A 17,812-nucleotide genomic window follows, 5' to 3' on the forward strand; every position below is an offset into this window, starting at 1 on the left:
GATGGAGAACGCCACCGTGGGTCATGGAGAAGGGGCTGGCAGTGCAAAGACCGTCACCCGCCACTCCCCTGGCCCCTGGTCCTGCAAGAACCAGCCATCCCTCTGCCCATTTACTCACCACTGTTCCAAGGAATGAGGCGCCAAGGCCACTGATCTGCTCCATCCTATCCTTCCCCACCTCACTTGGCTCTCTTCCACGGATAATGTGGAAGGAAAGACTGCAGAGGCCTATACACACTTCCCTCCCCACCCCACACCCCCACACCCAGACAGACACATGAGCATGGGTGTTTTCATCTGAATCTGCCATGGGACAGCTGGCTGCCAGTCGGGAGTGGCTGCTGCAGGTACACAGTGCTGTGTTTATTGGATTTTCCTGTGCAGTAATTACTATCCAAGAGACTGGAGACACACACTCTGGGGAGTCAGGCCCAGGGATCAAAGTGGGGGTGAGAGCAGGAAGAAAGAGGAAAAACAAGGTCTGGGAGACGGCGGGGTCAGGGGGTGGGGGTCTGAGGTCTTTCACCAGTCCAGTCTGAGTACCACAGCCCACTAGAATGACAGTTTCAACATCTGGCTCTGCCATTAGCGACCTCTGGCAGGACCCTTAGTTTCCTGAGCTGCAAAATGCCAGAGTTATCCACATAAACTGAATGGAGCTTGATTTCTCTACGGGGTCAAGTCAGACTAAATAAAGCATTGAGACAGGTTGCCTTATATCCTGACACATGAACCACGAGCCAGAACCTGGGGCGAAAAATGGAGACAAAATAACCTCTGAACCCCTGTCATCTCTCTCCTCGCCTCCCAACCGGATCCTCAGCCAGCCACAGTTGGGGTTCTCACGTCCACGGCAGACCATGTTCAGCCCCTCCTGGTGGGGTAGAAACAAGACCACACTGAAGACAAGAAGGAAGGCTTCTGCCTGTCTTAACATTAACTTTGTGCCCATGGCTACCCCAGCCTCTCTAGCTCCATTTCCCCATCAAAGAAGGGCTAACTCTCTTCCTCCCACCGGCCCCGGTCTAACATGGCAGGATTCTGGCCAGGTGGACCCATGATCTCCTGGGGCCAGGTAGGAGAAGAAAGGTAGAAAGTGTCCTCACTTCAAGGACGTGAAGAAAAGGGGGGCGAGTGCTGAGCAAGAAATACTGAGTGACTGCCTGATGCCAAGTACCAAGGACGATGTGAAAGAATGTGGCTGGAGGATACAAGGCAGGAGGCAATGAGACAGAAGTCCTGAAAGAGCTGAACCTTGACCTTGGACAGGCCATGGTGGTCACGTAGCACCCTCTGAAGGAAGGATTCCCTACAATAGGGCTCCTCCCCGAGTTGGCTGTTTCCCTTGGCACATGCCTCAAGAAGGTGCATCACAGGGTCCGGATTACACAGTACAGTTAGTAAGAGTGGTGGGAAAAAGAGAGAGGAACATGGCTTTTCTGAAGACATGTAAGGTGCCTCCCCTCCACTGCCCTCCCAGCCCAGCAATTCTAAGGCTCTGCTCCTCAAGGGGATGTGTCACTCCAACAAGTGCATGGTGTTGTGCTGGAAGGTATCTGAAGCCACAAGATAAACATGGCACTTCTTCTGGGAGTCTGTTTTACCCCCTGTAAGTAATGTTGAACATGCTGAGGAGCAAATGCTAAATTCAAATAGTTTTTAGGAAAAAACATAAGTCTTCAAAATATGTTATGCCTGCTCTGGCAGGTCCCCAATCTTACATCTGGGAAGCTGTCACCGCTCCAGGGAAATCAAGCAGATGGGGAGAAGGGCAGGGAAGAAAGCAGATGTGGTTAAGCAGTGACCCTAAGCCTTAAGGAAAAGAAAGTAGCAAGCACCTGATAGGACAGCCTTGCCCCCTGTGAGATGCAGCCTCAGGAATTAGCAAACCAGGCACAGCTCCATGCTGGCTCCAGCTCAACTTCCCAGACAGCAGCACTCCACGCCAAGCCCGAGCCCCAGCGCCCAGCTGGCAGGGCACGAGGGGAATACCAACTCCCGCACACACAACCCGCTTAACAGCCGGACAACCACCACCAGCCAGACTGAGCGTGGCTGTTGAGGTCTGAGCCAGGAGTGGAGTGAGGGAGAAGGAAAGCTGACAAAACCCTGGACAGAAGTCAGACGCCCTACAGACACCCCAGAGCAACAAGTTACAGGACCTGGAGCAGGGAGAAAACCAGCGGAGAAGTGTTCGTGTGTTCCTGCAGGTGCGCATAGAGGAATAGGGAGGAAAGAGCCAGAAAAGCAAAAAAATTAAAAAAAGAAAAGGAAAAGAAATATCCATACAGAAAGGAGAGAGGAGAAAAGAGGCCAAAAGAAGGCCAGGCCAGGCCAGGCACGGTGGCACATGCCTGTAATCCCAGCATTTTAGGAGGCAGAGGCAGGTGAATTGCTTAAGCCTGGGAGTTCAAGACCAGCCTGGGCAACATGGCAAAACCTGGTCTCTACAAAAAAATACAAAACTTAGCTGAGCATTGTGGTATGCGCCTACTGGGGAGGCTGAGCTGGGAGGAAGGCTTCAGCCTGGGAGGTCAAGTCTGCAATGTACTGAGATTGTGACACTGCACTGCAGCCTGGGCAACAGAGACTGTCTCAAAAACAAAAAGGGCCGTGCCAGGTTGCAGGGAGTCCTGGACTCAGGATTGGGAAAAGGGAACAGAAACCTAATAAGGGGAGAGAAAAGAGGGAGACAGGAGAGAACCTCAGAGAGAAGGATAGGAACCCTTCCAAAATGGGGAATGGGGAGGGAGGGGCACAAAGAGAAAAAGACCCCCCTCAAAGACTAGAAGGCACGCGCCCACCACCATGCTTATAACACACACACACCAAGCCTGGAAGCTTCCAGCATTTTCTGAACCAGGCTATTTAGGGATGAGAGCAACTTGGAAGACTCAACCCCACATTTCCCAGAAGATTCAGCTGAAGCCCAGAGAGGGGCAGTGACTTGCCAAAGGCCCCACAGCTATTTGATGTCAGAGCCTAGACTCAAAGCTGGGTCTCCTGACCTTTAGTCCTACAAATTCCACTGCACCCTGTACTTTTTTTTTTTGAGATGGAGTTTTGCTCTTGTAGCCCAAGCTGGAGTGCAATGGTGCGATCTCGGCTCACCGCAACCTCCACCTCCTGGGTTCAAGTGATTCTCCTGCCTCAGCCTCCCGAGTAGCTGGCATTACAGGCATGTACCACCATGCCCAGTTAATTTTGTATTTTTAGTAGAGATGGGGTTTCTCCATGTTAGTCAGGCTGGTCTCGAACTCCCAACCTCAGGTGATCCACCTGCCTCGGCCTCCCAAAGAGCTGGAATTATAGGTGTGAGCCACTGTGCCCAGCCTGCACCCTGTACTTCTTAAGGGTCAGAGCAAAACACCCATGGCCTGGGGCTCACTCCCATGCCCAAAACCTTCTTCAGGTTCATCCTTACAAGAACCAAGGGGTCCTCACCCAGTAAACAGTTGCTGAGTGAACAAGCATACCATTTCTCCCCCTCCAGCTTCCTCCTGAACAAACTTGTCTAGATGAAAAACAACACTAGGAGAACCGTGTCTCACATTTAAATTGTATTTCCTATTTTACAAAGAACTTTCACTTATCCGATCCTTATCACAGACCTGGAAAGAAGGCAGAATGTGTATCGCTGTCCCATTTCACAGCTGAGGAAACAGACTCAGGGTGACCGACTTGCCTGGTGTCACAGGGCTAGTGAGCAGCGCAGCTAACTAACTAGTCAGCAGTCAGCCCGGGCCCCCTCCTAAGCCCAAGGCTTTCTCTTTTATTCCACACGCCTGCAAAGACACCTTGACACTGGAGTAGCATCTTCTCTCACCCCAGATGCTCCCTGTTCCCCTCGCCTGCCTTTTAAAGGGAAAAGCAGGGTGGCCTGTGTCACCTCCTGACCTTCCTGGTCACCCCAACCCCAAGCCCTGTCCCCATCCTAGCCACCAACCCTTCGTGGGCAGGGCAGGAAGTGGAGCTGGAAACGATGAGAGATGGGTGCCTCAGCAGGGCCCATTTGAGGGAGGTGAGCTCTGGCTGGCTACCTGCTATTTTACAGTGACAAGGATAAAGAAGGTAGCCTGGCCCCATGCCACCTACTCGCTCCTCAGCAGACAGCACCAGAAAGCAAAGTTCCCAACGGCACTTCTGCCCATCCCTGGGTGTGTCTCATTCACAGACCCACAGAATGGACTGGACACACTTAGGACAACCGCGAGAGCTCTCATTGCAGGGCTCTGTGGAGCTAACACGGGGGCTCCCCATGTCCTGACGATTCCAGGCAAGTTTAGAAGTCTAGAAGCAGGAGTAAATGAGCTGGAGGGTAGGAGCTGAGTTCTTGGAGATCTCCTTTTCCAATAGTGGTTTGTGACAGCTGCCACCCAGAGTGGCCTACCTGGGCCACAGCCCAGAGTTCTGAACCTTGGGCTACTCAGGAAAGATTGCACCCTGCCTCTAATTTCAAACTCACACCCAGATATTCCTGAGTCCAACTTAATCCACTTTGGCTCCATAATTCACCTACTTATCCACACTATTTTAAAAGCTATCTAACATTTCAGTTTCTATTTCCTCTTACAGGAATAAATTCAACAGAGTGAGGCAACTACATGGAACAGTCCATCCTTCCGTCTTCGGGTTAACTCTTTCAAGCTCCAAGGTGCTTCCCTGCCCCAATTTTAATTTGAGCACGTGGAAATTCACAGGATGTTCTCATTGGCACTTTTATTGACTCCAGACATCATGTTTCCAAACTTGAGTCCTGAAGTTGAATCTCCATAGTCTGTCTTCACCCACTACCCTGACCCCATTTCACTCAGGCACCTTGCGCTGCATGTTTTCCAGGCTACTCAGGGACAGCAGCAGGCCTTTTACCTCCACAGGCAGTTCTAGGGGTCCATTCCATAGGTGGCCGCCTGCAGGGAAAGCCAGGGCACTGTGAGCACGTGGTATTGTGCTCTGAGGTCTTTGCACCAAATGTGAACACGACCTCCTCTGTGAAGCTTTTCTCAACCTTTCCAGGCAGAATGGAGGGGCTCTCCCTCCATACATATAGTCTGTGTTTGCGGCACTGTTCACCTGACATTGGAATCACTGGGCTAAGTGTCTGCCCTCTCCTCACATACTGAGCTCCTTGAGGATGCAGTTATCCATCTGTATGTTCTCAAAGCATGTAGTAAATGCCCAGTAATGTCTGTTACATGGACCCAGGTGGAGATAGCAACTAAGTCAAAGCTCCTCTGCCCATTTCTGCCACCTACAAGCCTTGTAAGAACTCCCTACAATAAGCCTCCATCAGCTTGGAAGAACTGCTGTCACCTCCAGATATGGAAATTCCAAAGTGCCTTGTCTCCATCTAATAGGCTTTGTTACTCTGCCAGTCACACAGAGCATGGCTGGTCAAATATGGGAGACAGAGAGATGCCTGGAAGGCAAGCACCCTTTCGGATCAACTATGAACTAGAATTAACCAATGGCTAAGATCTCACCTACTGCCTGGTGAGCAGCCTTTTCTGTTCAGTTAGCATCTGAATGAATCTGGAAGTATGAGGCCACACACACACACGCACACCCTCTACAGCACACACCACTTGGCTAAGACTTATTATCCTAGTTTCACTCAGTGTTTTGTCAAAATATGAATCTCCTTCAATGCTCTCTAATCACAGGCAGAACAAACTTGAGGTCATCAACTTATAAATCAGTTGTGTCCCAAAAATTCACTTGAAAAGTAACCATTTAGAACTCAGACTGAAGAGGAAGAGGATTACACTGGGGTGGGTACCATAAATGTTCACTTAACCTGCAGGGTAGTAACAGGGCATATTACTCAGGCAATAATAGCTACATTAAAGATTTAGAAGACCTTTACAGGCCTGGGGCCCCTCAGAAGCCAAGGCACAGGCAGCTCGACCCACTGATTCTACCTTTGCATGTTGAGCAGCAGAGGCATCTAGTGGTAATGTCCTGGGTTGGGGGTAAAGCTCATGGTTCTTGCTGCAGACCCACCACAGGCAAACCTGCTGGGTAACCCGGAAAATCACCTTGCCTCTCGGGGTATCAAGGCTACCCTCTGTAAGACAGGAAGGCCCCCTCTGCCACTCACCTCCCTCTGGGAAGACAGAAGAAAGCAACACATAGAAATAGAAGAAAGTGAAATCTCTATGGAAAAAGGGAAGAAAGGGGGCTGGGCTGTGAAGAAAGGGGTGGAAAGCCAGACACCACTCTTCCAGTCCAGAGTGACCTTGAAGTATCACTAGAGGGAACCTTTCCATCGCATACTCCCTCCCAGATTATTAATCAAAGGACAGTTCCCGTCCCCACCCTTCAAAGCCCCAAGTGCCCCCTGCCCAGCAGCCACATGGCACATGGCCCCAGCACATACCCACAGTCCACCCAGCAGATGGTGCCTTGTCCTTTCACCGCTTGGGCCACTGTGGACAGTAACCTGAGATGATTTTCAGCTGCCGCCTCTGTAAAAAAACAGAAAATTAAACATCTGTGCCCAAAGGCACTGGGTCACCTCTGCCATCTTCCCTCAGAGGTGAGGAAGGATGGAGACCAATCCCAGAGCGGGTGGAAAAGTCCTGAGCACCAGGTAAAACACCTATCCCTGCACTCAACAGTGCCAGGGCCTGTGCTGCAAGAATAGTCCTGGCTCTTCTCAGAAACCCCTGATCCCACCATCCTCAGGGGCCTTCCTCTTGGACACAGAACCCCCAAGTCACCCTGCCTTAATCCACACTTCACACCTTACTCTTCCAAGAATCTCTCAGCCAGATCCTCAAGGCCAGTAAAGTCTCTGACTCATGTTTTTCTGGGATACATTTTGAAAATTCCATAAACAATGACAATCCTATAACTAAAGCAGGGAATGATGCTGCTGACTCCATGTTCAAATGTCCTGGCACCCCACCTAGGAGCTGACGAGAGCTGGGGTCAGATCCTTCCTTTACTTGTGGAGCACATGCTTATCTAGGAGCTCAGTACAACCTGGTGCTAAAATGAGGTCTATACGTGACACTAGGCTCTGATGGGCCAATGCCAAAGACACCTAAGCCCCATTTAACAGCCCACTTCCCCAGAAGCCACGGGGCAAGAGCTGGTCCTGACAGCACCTCCAGGAGTCAGTTGCAGGAATGTGGACCACGCCTTGGGACAGGATGGAGTGATTGCAAGAAAGGAAGACTTTCTCATTGGTGCAGGTGTCAATCCTGATGGGTCAGGGCAAGGCACCCGGATACTACTGTGGGAGGGCAGGGTCTTAGGGACAGAGCCTCTGTGGCCAGGATTTTAGCACTGCCAGCCTGCAATGATCCACTGCAAAGTGGCTGTGGCCAGTGTTTGATTCCTATGGCCAGCAGGCTCTTGAGTCACATTCTCCTAGGTGACACCTGTGAGCTCACTTGAAAGTCCTGCCAGACAAAGACTGGTGGGGAGAGCGATCTGCCGCTTTCTCCCGCCAGAAACCGTATGATACATCCCCACGCCAAGCAGAAATGATGTCTGAATCATGTGCCTCCACAGATCGCCTTTTCTAGTGTGGATAATGGTAGCTGTTTGTGAATACAGAGCATGCTGAGCCTTTCACAGAAGCAAACAAAAGTATCGCTCAAGAGACATGCACGGAGTCACTAGGAGGAGGCACTCCCAGGAAACCACGGCCAGGGTGACAGGAGGAGGGCAAGCCACTGAAGCAGGGAAGCCATTGTTTCACTGCTCTGACTGGGTTCTGGGAAGCAGGGGAGGGGGAGAAATAAACTAGAGCAAGATAAAGTACCCCCTGCCCTAACCTGCATTTCAGCCATGGAAAGGGAGGCACTGCTTGGAAGGATGGGAGGGAGCAAAGAAAATCCAGTTTTTGCACTGCTCAAAATCCCACTGAAGGTCACATGTCTCTTGTGCAGCAGGCCTGGGCAAGGAGGCAGGAAGTTAAAATAATTGCCCAGGCCCCATCAGGCAATGAAAGCAGGAGGTAGGCTGACAAGTGGGAAGCACCAGGGCCTCTACTCGCAATAGCTCGAGACAGGGTGGGGTGAGGGAAAGAGAGCTTAGGCGCTACCTCCTGCCCTGCAAGCTCCTGACAACAGGCCCCACCTTTCCACTCTCTAACTCCCTAATGATTTTCCGGCCTCAGCCCCATCCTGATCTCAAAGCCCTTCTCTCATTGCAGAATCAATACTCTCTTCCCATCCTCCATCAGAGAAAATAAGAGGCAGCGGGGCATAGGGGACCAGCTCCCACCTGCTGCTAGGAGATCTCAAACGAGTCTGCTACTCCCAGCTTCCATTTCCTCATATGTACACTGGATGTCCTCTGACAACCCGCACTGCCTCCCTCCTGGCAAAGGAGCAAATGAGACTGTATTATGATGAGCTTATATGGTGGGATCTACCCTAGAGAAGGAATGGAACATGTCTATCACTGACAATCATCCTAGCTCCAACTCCAGGAGTATCCAAAGCAGCAAGCCACATGTTTTCAGGGCCCTATGCCCCAGGCCTCAAGAGTACACTGCTTCCCTTTCCCTTGATTTCACCTCTATTCCTGAGAGGTGACAGCAGAGAAATGCTAGTCACATGCTGGGCTCCCAACAATGCACTCGGGGTATGTGCGTCAGACCCTCAGAAGCGGAAGCAGCAGCCACAAGTGGCAATGAAGACATCCCACATGCCAGGGATGCCTGGAGAATGCAGGCACATCTGGAGCCTCTATCATCCCCCAGGTGCCAGTGAGTGTTGAGGCCGAGCTGCCAGGGAAACCTGTGCCCGGAACCGGCCCAGCCATTGGCTGCTGCTTCTCCAGGGCCACAGAAAACTTGGCATCCTTAGAAGCAGCAAAAAACACTTAACTCCGCTGGAACAACTTCAACGGAGTCAGTGTTCACCCTTCCCCAAAGTCACTGCCAAGAGCCAAGCAAACCTCTCTCCATCTGCTATGTCCTTGCCAGTCTCAAGGTCGGAAGAGAGGCAGGCTGCTGCTCCTGCCCCCAAGAAATGCTGTGTCCCAAGCTTAGAGCCCACTCCAAATTCAGTCTTGCATCTGACCCCAGAGCAGGACAGATGGGCTTGGCAGGGCCAGGGCTGCCAGCTGGGGTGAGTGCTCCCGAGCCTGGGGCCCATTCAGCTGGCAACAGGCCGGCCTGGCCAGTAAATCAACAGCTCTGGCAAAGTGTGCCCTGGCAGGGATCGGCCCCATGCCTGTGCAGGAAGCCAGGACATCCATCCCCAGTGCCCGCCATTGTGATCCTCCATCCTACTTCACACACGCCCTCTCCCTCTTGAGGAGCGAGGGGCTCCAGAGGACTTTCCCAACACTCATAAAAAGAAACGGAACCACCCCTGGGATCAGAAAGCGGCAGAGCTAATGCTCCTGTATGCCTCTGCCTCTGTCTTCTGAGGAAAGCTGACAAACTCCAAGCCCCTTGGACCCTCCCTGAGTGGTTTTCATCCTAAGGTCTCCTGCTTTCCATGTCCACCCCCTTCCTTCCCCTGAATCCCATCCTACCCCGATGGTTGACCTCAAGGCTGGGAAGGGACACTCACCAGATTTGGAGTAAAGCACCAGTACATTATTCCGGGTTCTGAGCAGTTTTTTCAAGTCCTTGGGGTCAGAGATTCTCTCAATGAGTGAGGAGACCTTTGCAGAGGACAGCCACAATGGCAGGACCACCTGGGGATCAAGGAGCCAACGACCGTGAGTTCCAGCTTCTGGCTGGGCCCCAGAAGAATCGGTGCCCACAGATGTGCTGCCTAGAGCTGCTTTCCTTCCAGAGGATGAGGGCAAACCAACACATCTCATGCACCACACCTACTTCTTCACCTCTAGGGACACTCCGCAGCCCACTCCCAGTCTCCCTTCCCCATGCATTTTTATAAGGCTGTATGGACTACAGATATACATAGTCAGCCCTCTATCTCGCAGGTTCTGCATCCACAGATTTGACCAACTATGGATGGAAAATGTTTGAAAACATAAAAAATAACAGGATAACAGTAAAATATAATATCAATAAAAATAATACAATATAACAACTACTTACATGGCATTTATATTGTATTCAGTATCATAAACAATCTAGAGATGATTTAAAGTATACAGGAAGCCATGCATAGGTTAGATGCAAATACCATGCTATTTTATATAAAGGACTTGCGCATCTATGGGCTTTGGTACCCTGTGGAGGCGGGATGCTGGAACCAATCCCTCAAGGATACCAAGGGAGGTTTGTATAAACATTCTGCATTGTTACACATCAGTCGAGAGCCCCCTGGGAGGTCAATGTCTGTCCATATTCCTCATGTTACCCCAATGCCATATTCTCGGGCAATGTAAAAACTCCATCCCATCTAGCAGCATCAAAGCATAAAATATACAGAGAAATAAGATCATCCCTTAATGCTTAGGGTGGGAATGGATGGGTAAGAGGCTTTTAGCTTTTCTTACTCAGGCAAGTGATCTCAGGAGGTTAGTCAACAAGAAATGAGCCAATTCTCCCCCAGAGAACCCTGGGAAACTTTGGGAACTGGAGGTGTCAGGCACCTCTGCAGGCACAATGAAGGGTGGGCTAAAAGCAGTGGGTGGGGGTTTATTAAAAGTGTGAATAAGGAGTAGACACAAAGCAGATCCCCTTGCCCAGACTGCACAGCTGGGCAACAGCCCCTTGCCCACCTGACAGAAAGCAAGAAGGTTACTATATGGAGAGATTGAGTAAGAAAAATTCCACTGGGAGATAACCCGGCAGAGGGTAGGAGGATGGCCGTCAGAAAAGACAAGGGGATTCAGAGGAAGTCTACAAACTGAATCTTGAGATCACTCATTTCTCCAAGCTCCTGGCCCCCAGCATCTCCCTTCCCTTCTCTGGAATGCGACCTGCCAGTCTTTTTCCCCAGGCAAGAGATTAGAGAATTTCCCTCTGGGGAAACTGAGAAGCATAAGAAAAACAACCTAAAGACAGTGATTTGGAGATCCTCAATCGAAACAGCTGAGTTCCTGCTCAAATCTCCACTGTGAGGCTCTCCCAGTAAACAAGCACTCTCCACTCCCTCTACACACTCACAGAGCTGCCAGTCCATGGGCTAGTACCTTGCTCTTCAAAACAGACAGATGATCAAAGTTCACCAGTTACAAATGACAGAGACCAGAACAAACCAATGGAAAGATAAAATGTAGAGGAAAAAGAAAATTAAAAGCACAGAAGTAAACAAGAAAATTATTATTCTCAGAGAAATAAAATGGTGCATCCATAAAATAAGAATAGAATGATATGAAGAAAAATAAATACTCAAAGAGAATCATGAAAATCTCTTGGAAAGTAAAATTATCACAGAAATAATTAGGGTTGGAAGTAGAATTGAGAAAACAAAAACAAACTCCTAGAAAACACAACAAAAAGATCAAGAAATAAAAAAGGACTTAAGAAAAATAAGAGAATGGACCCATTAAGTGCAAGAGCCAAATTAAAGAGACTCAAGAAAAAGAAAAAGAGAGAAAAAAAAGAGAAAAATCAATTATCAAAAAGTTAATTCGAGACCTGGCACAGCGTCTCATGACTGCAGTTCCAATTACTCATGAGGCTGAGGCAGGAGAATCACTTGAGCTCAGGAGTTCATGGCCAGCCTGGGCAACAGTGACTCAATCTCTAAAAAAGCAAATAAATTAAAAATAATCATTCAAGAAAATGTTCCAAACCTGAAGGATGTGAGTCTTCAGATGGCAGGGCCCAGCATCATGAATAAAAAGACTCTTACCAAAATACATCACTGAAAACTTTCAGAACACTGCTGACAAAGGGGAGATCCTAACCATTTCAAATAAAAAAAAAATACAACATACAAAAGATCAGGAGTCAGAACTGGCATAAGACTGTTCATCAGCACACAAAAGACAATGAAACATTGGCTTCACAATTCTCAAGGAAAATGATTTCTAACTGGAATTCTGTAACCAGCTAAACTATCCACCAATCATGAAAATAAACTTACTTGAACAGATTAAAGATATCAGATGTATAAAATTTACCACCAGTGTACCCTTTCTCAGAAAGATACTGGGACCCATTTTCCACTAAAACAAAAAGTAAATGAAAAATTAGACATGGAAACAAAGAATTTAATGAGAGAGAGATACAAAAGGTTGACCACGTTGATGGTGAAGAGAAATCCCAGGATGACAACTGTTCAACAGCCTGCAGAGCAACCAGACCAGAACAGAGTGAGGACAGAGCTCATGGAGGAACACGGTCAATAAGAAGAGGCAACCATAGCTTATTTGATATGCTTGGTCATACTGAGAGGAGTTTTAATTTATGCTACAAAAAATTGTTTTAAAAATAATATGACCAAAATTACACAGCTCATTAAGTACAGCCAGGACCTGAATCCCAGTCTTTCTAATATGAGCTCACACCTTCTCAGCCCCCTGCCTCTTTGCAGCCAGAAGCCTTGGATTGAGTCTGAGCCCTACCACTCAAGAGCTAAGATGCCTAGCCAATGTCACTCAACCTTTTAGAGGCTTAGTGACTCCCGTCTGACATAGAGATAATGATACTTCCTTCGTGGGATTGCTGTGAGGATGAAATGGGATAATTTATTGAACATGTTTTATAAATCAGAAAGCACTCTGAGAGTATCAGTTACCATAATATGCAACACAAACTTCCATCTCAGCAGAGAAGAAGACTGAAACATGACCATATTCTAGTGTTTCTAAATATAATCTGCCATTGGAATTCAAAGTTTCCCTCTCCCCAGAGTAAAGCCATCCAAGAGGAAGCCAAGGTATGATTTCTCCCTCATCACACCCTGCAGAGCAGGGTAAAATGCCTGAGGACCCACTGCCCTTATGCAGGCCACCTTAAGAGCTCACCAAAAAGCTTGCTAAACTTTATTATTATTATATGTTATCCTACTGCTCCCAGGGAGCTAATGGAGTTCAGACTGAAAACTCCACAGCTCAATGCACATGATTAAAGGGAAAAAAATAATCTGTTGGAAAAACACATTGCCTCACTGCTGTTTTTAATCCTCAGATAATCTGACCAGTGGAGAGCAACAACTGCTCTTGCCCAGGGCCTCAGGACTCTGACCTGTAGCCCAGCCTCTCCTGAGGCTGGTAGGCACCTAAGCTTCTGGAACTGGGGAGAAGGAAAAGGGAAGGCAGGAGGGAGGGTGAGCCCAGAGCTCATCTGCCAGGCAGCGCTGTGTGCAGCTGAGTTGCAGCGACAACAAAGCGTGTACAAGAGAAACCACAAGAGGCTGAGGCTCACAGCACACCCTCAGCTTCCTTCCCATAAAACCCAGTCCATCCCGCAGGTCATCTAACCAAGGGCCACTGAGATTTAACACACCACTTTCCAGCCAGCCAGCCAAGCCCCTCACCCAGCGTTTGGTGTCACGCAGTAGAGAAGTTAAGCCCAACCAGAAACGTGCTGAGCAAATTTACTTTGCTTGAAAACCATCACTGGGCATGACGCTGAGGCTCAGACTGGGCATAACCCACAGCCAAGCCGGTTTGGAAGCTGTGTGAAGGGTCCATCTCCCTACCCTCACCCCCACCCCCAAGATTAAGAGCTCTGGAGGAGGGCAGGGCCCTGCACAGGGCCTGGTCCATTGAAAGCCCTCAGGAAATGTTTGCCCAGAATTATAAACATGACAAATTATACTGTTACCACACTCCTGACCTTAGCAGAGGTCACCCACTATCAGCATGTGATGGGGTGAGTCCACAGCAGCCCTTGGGAGGCCCAAAGGGACTATGGAAACGAGACAGATCACAGCTCAGGGGGTGTCTGGGCTGGAGCACGGCAGAAGTCAGCGGGGCAGGCTGGGCTCTTCAAAGTCTGCCCAAGGGCCTGGCCTGGTGCAAGAAGAGAGTGGGAAGCATCATTGCCCAGTTAGCAGGGGAGTGAAAGGATGAACATGGCATTGTAGAGACTCATCTGGCCGTGACCTCAGACTGGGCAGCAGCCAGGGAGGCCGGAGGTGGAGGGCCCTGCTGGGTGGCTGCCCGAGTGGAGAGACATGGATCAATGCAAAAGCCTCAGAGGGAAAAACAGCAAAACCCAATGACTATTCATAGGTAAGTGAGGAAGAAAGGGAAAAAAAGTCTAAAACGACTCCCAGAATTCTGGGTTGGGAGGCTGGAACAACAGCCAAAGATGGAAGAACGGAGAAGCAGCAGCGAAGGAGGCTTTTCTCTCACATTAAGGAAGATGATAATAGGCTCAGGTTTTGGACAGGTAGACAGTGAGGCATCAAATATAGGCATTCTCCAGGTTGCAAGGTGAGCCACCAAGTAAATGAAGTCCCCGTGGGCCAGGCTCAGAGGGAGGAGACAGGAAATACCCTCAGTGAGGGAGGAGTCAGGACCAAGAGGGAGGTGGGGAGGGCTGCGTCCACAGAGACTAGGGAGGGGACGCTTTTAAAGAAAAGGGAGTGATCCACAGGCAGGCAGAGTGGGGAGGGGCTGGGACAGGGCCAAAGGCAGTGAAGTCCCTGGGAACACTGGAGAGAATGTCAGTGGCACACGTGGCGGGAGCTGGAAGCCAGGTTGCAGAGGAGAGAAAGTCTACCCAGCACAGGAGCTGGGGTGATAATGGGAAGGTGCAAGGAGGTTCCACAGGGTCAGAAGAAGGATAAGTTGTATCCCATGAAGATGGGGGCATGCAGGCATTAGTGGGCAGAGGCGAAGCAGGATTTGCCCAGAGTGGCAGGATCTGAGAACAAGAGAGGAAAAATCATCAAGATAGGCCGATCCAGGGAGAATCCTGAGACATGGGGTCCAAAGAGTTGAGACACTAACCGGGCTTTTGAGAAGGGGAAGGATGAAAGGCCCCTCTGTGTCTGGCCTCAGACAGACCCTCACCCTAGCAAACAACCACAGGGGCAGACAAGTAGGAGGCGTTTCCTCCCTCCCCATAAGCCCAAGGGGACTTTCCTCCTGCCACTTAACATTCTCCTTTCTCCTCCACTTCAGTCTATTTTAACCTTTCCAATGTACACGCTCCTTCCTTTCCTTAAGATGCAGTCCCAGCAAACCTCGGAGCACCTTGCCAAGAGCCTTACTGCAGACTTCATAAGTCACAACCCACAAACCTTGATAACAACAATAACTACAGCAACAATAACAACGTTAATGATGCAAAAACTATCTGCTCCTTTGTCAAGCCCTTGGGGGGAAAGGGCAGGATTTGAGAAGTGCTTCCAAAGGCAGCCAGGGTTCCATGCCAGTCATGGCATTGTTCCTGGGCTTGGCAGGCTCTTTACATTCGAAGTCAATCGCTCTAGAGGTAAAGGAGAGAAAAAAGATCCCCTTTGTTCACCATGCAAACCCCTTCTGACCTTCTCCAATAATTGCTTTCTTTCTGCTCACAACCCTCAGCTTTAACAGTATTTACATCAGGGCTGAGCTGCCCCCGCTGGCTGAGCTGAGACCCATAAAGCATCTCCCTGGTGCAGGGCAGAACACTGCCAGCAAAAATGGTTTTCCCCTTTTCTGCTTCTGGGAAACAGAGGCCCCCAATGCCAGGTCCTGCCTATTATCAGCCAACCAGCACATCGCTGTCAGAGCACCAATGCCCCCAACCTCCAAACCCCCTCACAGAGCTTCACTGCACCCCCTCCCTCCAGAGCACCAGTCCCCTTCCACCACCCAATCCCTCCCCTGAGTACAGGCTCTCTTCAGAGTCCAGCAGCAACAGAGTGCCGGGCACGGAGGTCCTCACTGCCCACCTCTGCCATGTCTGGAGGCAATGGGGTGGAGACTGAGTCCTTCCTCATCTTCCAGACCCCCTGCCGTGCTCTTGTAACAGGTGTCTGCTCATTCAGAGCCTGCCAGACAAACCACCATCCACTTAGAAACCCACTCTCTTCTCCCCGCTCTGCAGTCTTCCAGACACCACAGAAAGAGCACTGGCTCAGGAGTCAGACAGACCTGGGGAAAATCCAGGTGCCACCACTTACAGCAAGATGACCTCAGGCCTGTTACTAGACCTCTGAGTGTCAACTCCCCACCTACAAGGTGGAGAGGAGAATACCAATGCCCAGTTTGCAGGGTGGCTTAGGACTACATGAGGGGGGAAATGACAAAGAATCTAACGTTTGGCATGCAGAAGCACAGAATAATTGCACTTCTCTGTATTAACAAGACAACTTAGAAGGGGAGCAAGGACAGCAGTAACACGGGGACCACCTCTTCCTCTCCAGGGGCCCTGTCTGCAATCAGGCAGGGCAGCAGGTCCAGGCAGGAAGGAGCGAACACGTACACACATTCAGCCACCAGAAAGCCTCGAATCATCACCAGCTGCACAGCGACCCAGACCAAGAGGTCACACGGCACATTTAGAGCACACTTCCCAGGTTTCATACCCACTAACTCGTTTACCCCTCACAATACCCCAGTGAGTAGGTACCTGCCTCATCCTACAGATGAGGAAACTGAGGCTCAGACAGGTTACATTAATTACGAAGGTCACACAGTAGGTAAGTAACAGAGCCAGGACTACAAGTTGGGCCTCCCAACTCCCGACTCCTGGCCAGAGGAGGCCTGCTTCTCTCAACCCCACAGGCTCCCTGGACTGCTGCAACAGATGGCACAACCCAAGCAGAAAAGGAACATCTCCTTCCAAGGCAGAGCCTGCCAAAGCAACCAGGAAATGCCCCCATCTCCCAGAATCCCAGGGCAAGGAGGGTCCCAGCAGGGGTTTAGACTAACCCTCTGCTTTCTGCAAGCCCAGCAGATCCTGGAGTCTCCCAAGGTTCCTGGGGCCAAGAGCATGAAGATCCTAAATGTGGCAATTAGCCCAGGTCTGTTCCCAGCCAGAGACTGTGTGCAGGAAGTGTGTGGTCCTCTCCATCTGCTAACATAGCACACACAAACTCCCCTCTTCACTTACCTCACTTAATGAGGCTGATCGCCACCCAGCATCACCATCAAACTAAAGAGATAAGAGTCCCGGTACGCTGGAAGATAATCAGGGAGAACAGTCCTTGCCACATTACACCTCAGCTTTAAAAAGCTCCTCATCTCTGGGGCGTGTGCCAGCACCCTCACATTCTCTATAACTAGCAAAGCCGTCTGTCATTATGGATTTACTATTCAATGCAGACCATGAAGCCAGCGATATTCAATTATGTAAAAGCAGCTTGCTAACGGAGGAAGACTTGGGAACAGAAGTTTAACATTGAGGAAAAAGGGTGAAGGTGGGACTCAACCTCTTTTGCTCTGTCACCTGGAAAAAAGATACCCTTATGTTGAGAACTGTGAAGAAACAGGTTTAATTTAGTTTAACCCACATTTTGCTCAAAATAGTTTTGAAATGTCAGAATCTAAGTCTAGACTCTTAAGAAGCTGGTACTAAAGGGACTCAGGGAAAAGAGGAGGACCTGAGAAAACAGATGTGGCCCTGAATCCAAGGTCAGAGAACTTGAGCGGGCTGAGAATTTAGAGCTTGTGTTTTGGCGGAAAGAGCACTGTACCTGGAGTCAGAAGCTCAAGTTTTGTGATGACTTTGATTATTACTGGTTGGCATCTCTCCTTCTCCAAGTCTGCTTCCTACTCTGGAAAACTGAGGAACTGAGAGTGATTTCCAAAGTTCTTTACAGTTGTATCATTTGGTAAACCTATTCTCATGATCACCACCAGAGGACTGTGAGGTAATCACGCTTTGTGAAGAAACCGTTGAGTTTCCCTGGGTAAGTGGCCACCTGCAGTAAAAACCTCTTCACCTCTCAGTCTCCCTTGCAGCAAGTGTGGCCATGTGCCAGCCCCTGGAACGCGAGCTTAAGTGTGATGTGGCAACTTTAACAGACATCTGATA

General features: G+C 49.7%; 1 protein-coding gene across 4 annotated transcripts in view; it reads right to left on the reverse strand.

Moving 5' to 3' along the window:
• The window catches only part of PDIA5 (protein disulfide isomerase family A member 5), a 93,605-nt gene that overhangs the window by 61,566 nt on the left and 14,227 nt on the right, over nucleotides 1-17,812 (reverse strand). For 2 of the 4 annotated variants that reach the window (XR_013414377.1, XM_001112864.5), the window contains exons 2-3: nucleotides 9,540-9,666; nucleotides 6,380-6,467 (exon numbers count right to left, since the gene is read on the reverse strand). The exons of 1 other annotated variant lie outside the window; for it this stretch is intronic. Coding sequence is in view for 1 of the 3 variants with exons in the window: in XM_001112864.5 (XP_001112864.2) it covers nucleotides 6,380-6,467; nucleotides 9,540-9,666 (215 nt within the window). In the remaining 2 variants the exon portion in view is untranslated. Of the gene's footprint in view, nucleotides 1-6,379; nucleotides 6,468-8,238; nucleotides 8,335-9,539; nucleotides 9,667-17,812 lie in introns of all 4 variants that reach the window. One more of the 4 variants, XM_077993795.1, reaches the window with a different exon arrangement.

This window comes from Macaca mulatta, chromosome 2 (assembly GCF_049350105.2).
Source record: "Macaca mulatta isolate MMU2019108-1 chromosome 2, T2T-MMU8v2.0, whole genome shotgun sequence".
Lineage (NCBI taxonomy): Eukaryota > Metazoa > Chordata > Mammalia > Primates > Cercopithecidae > Macaca > Macaca mulatta.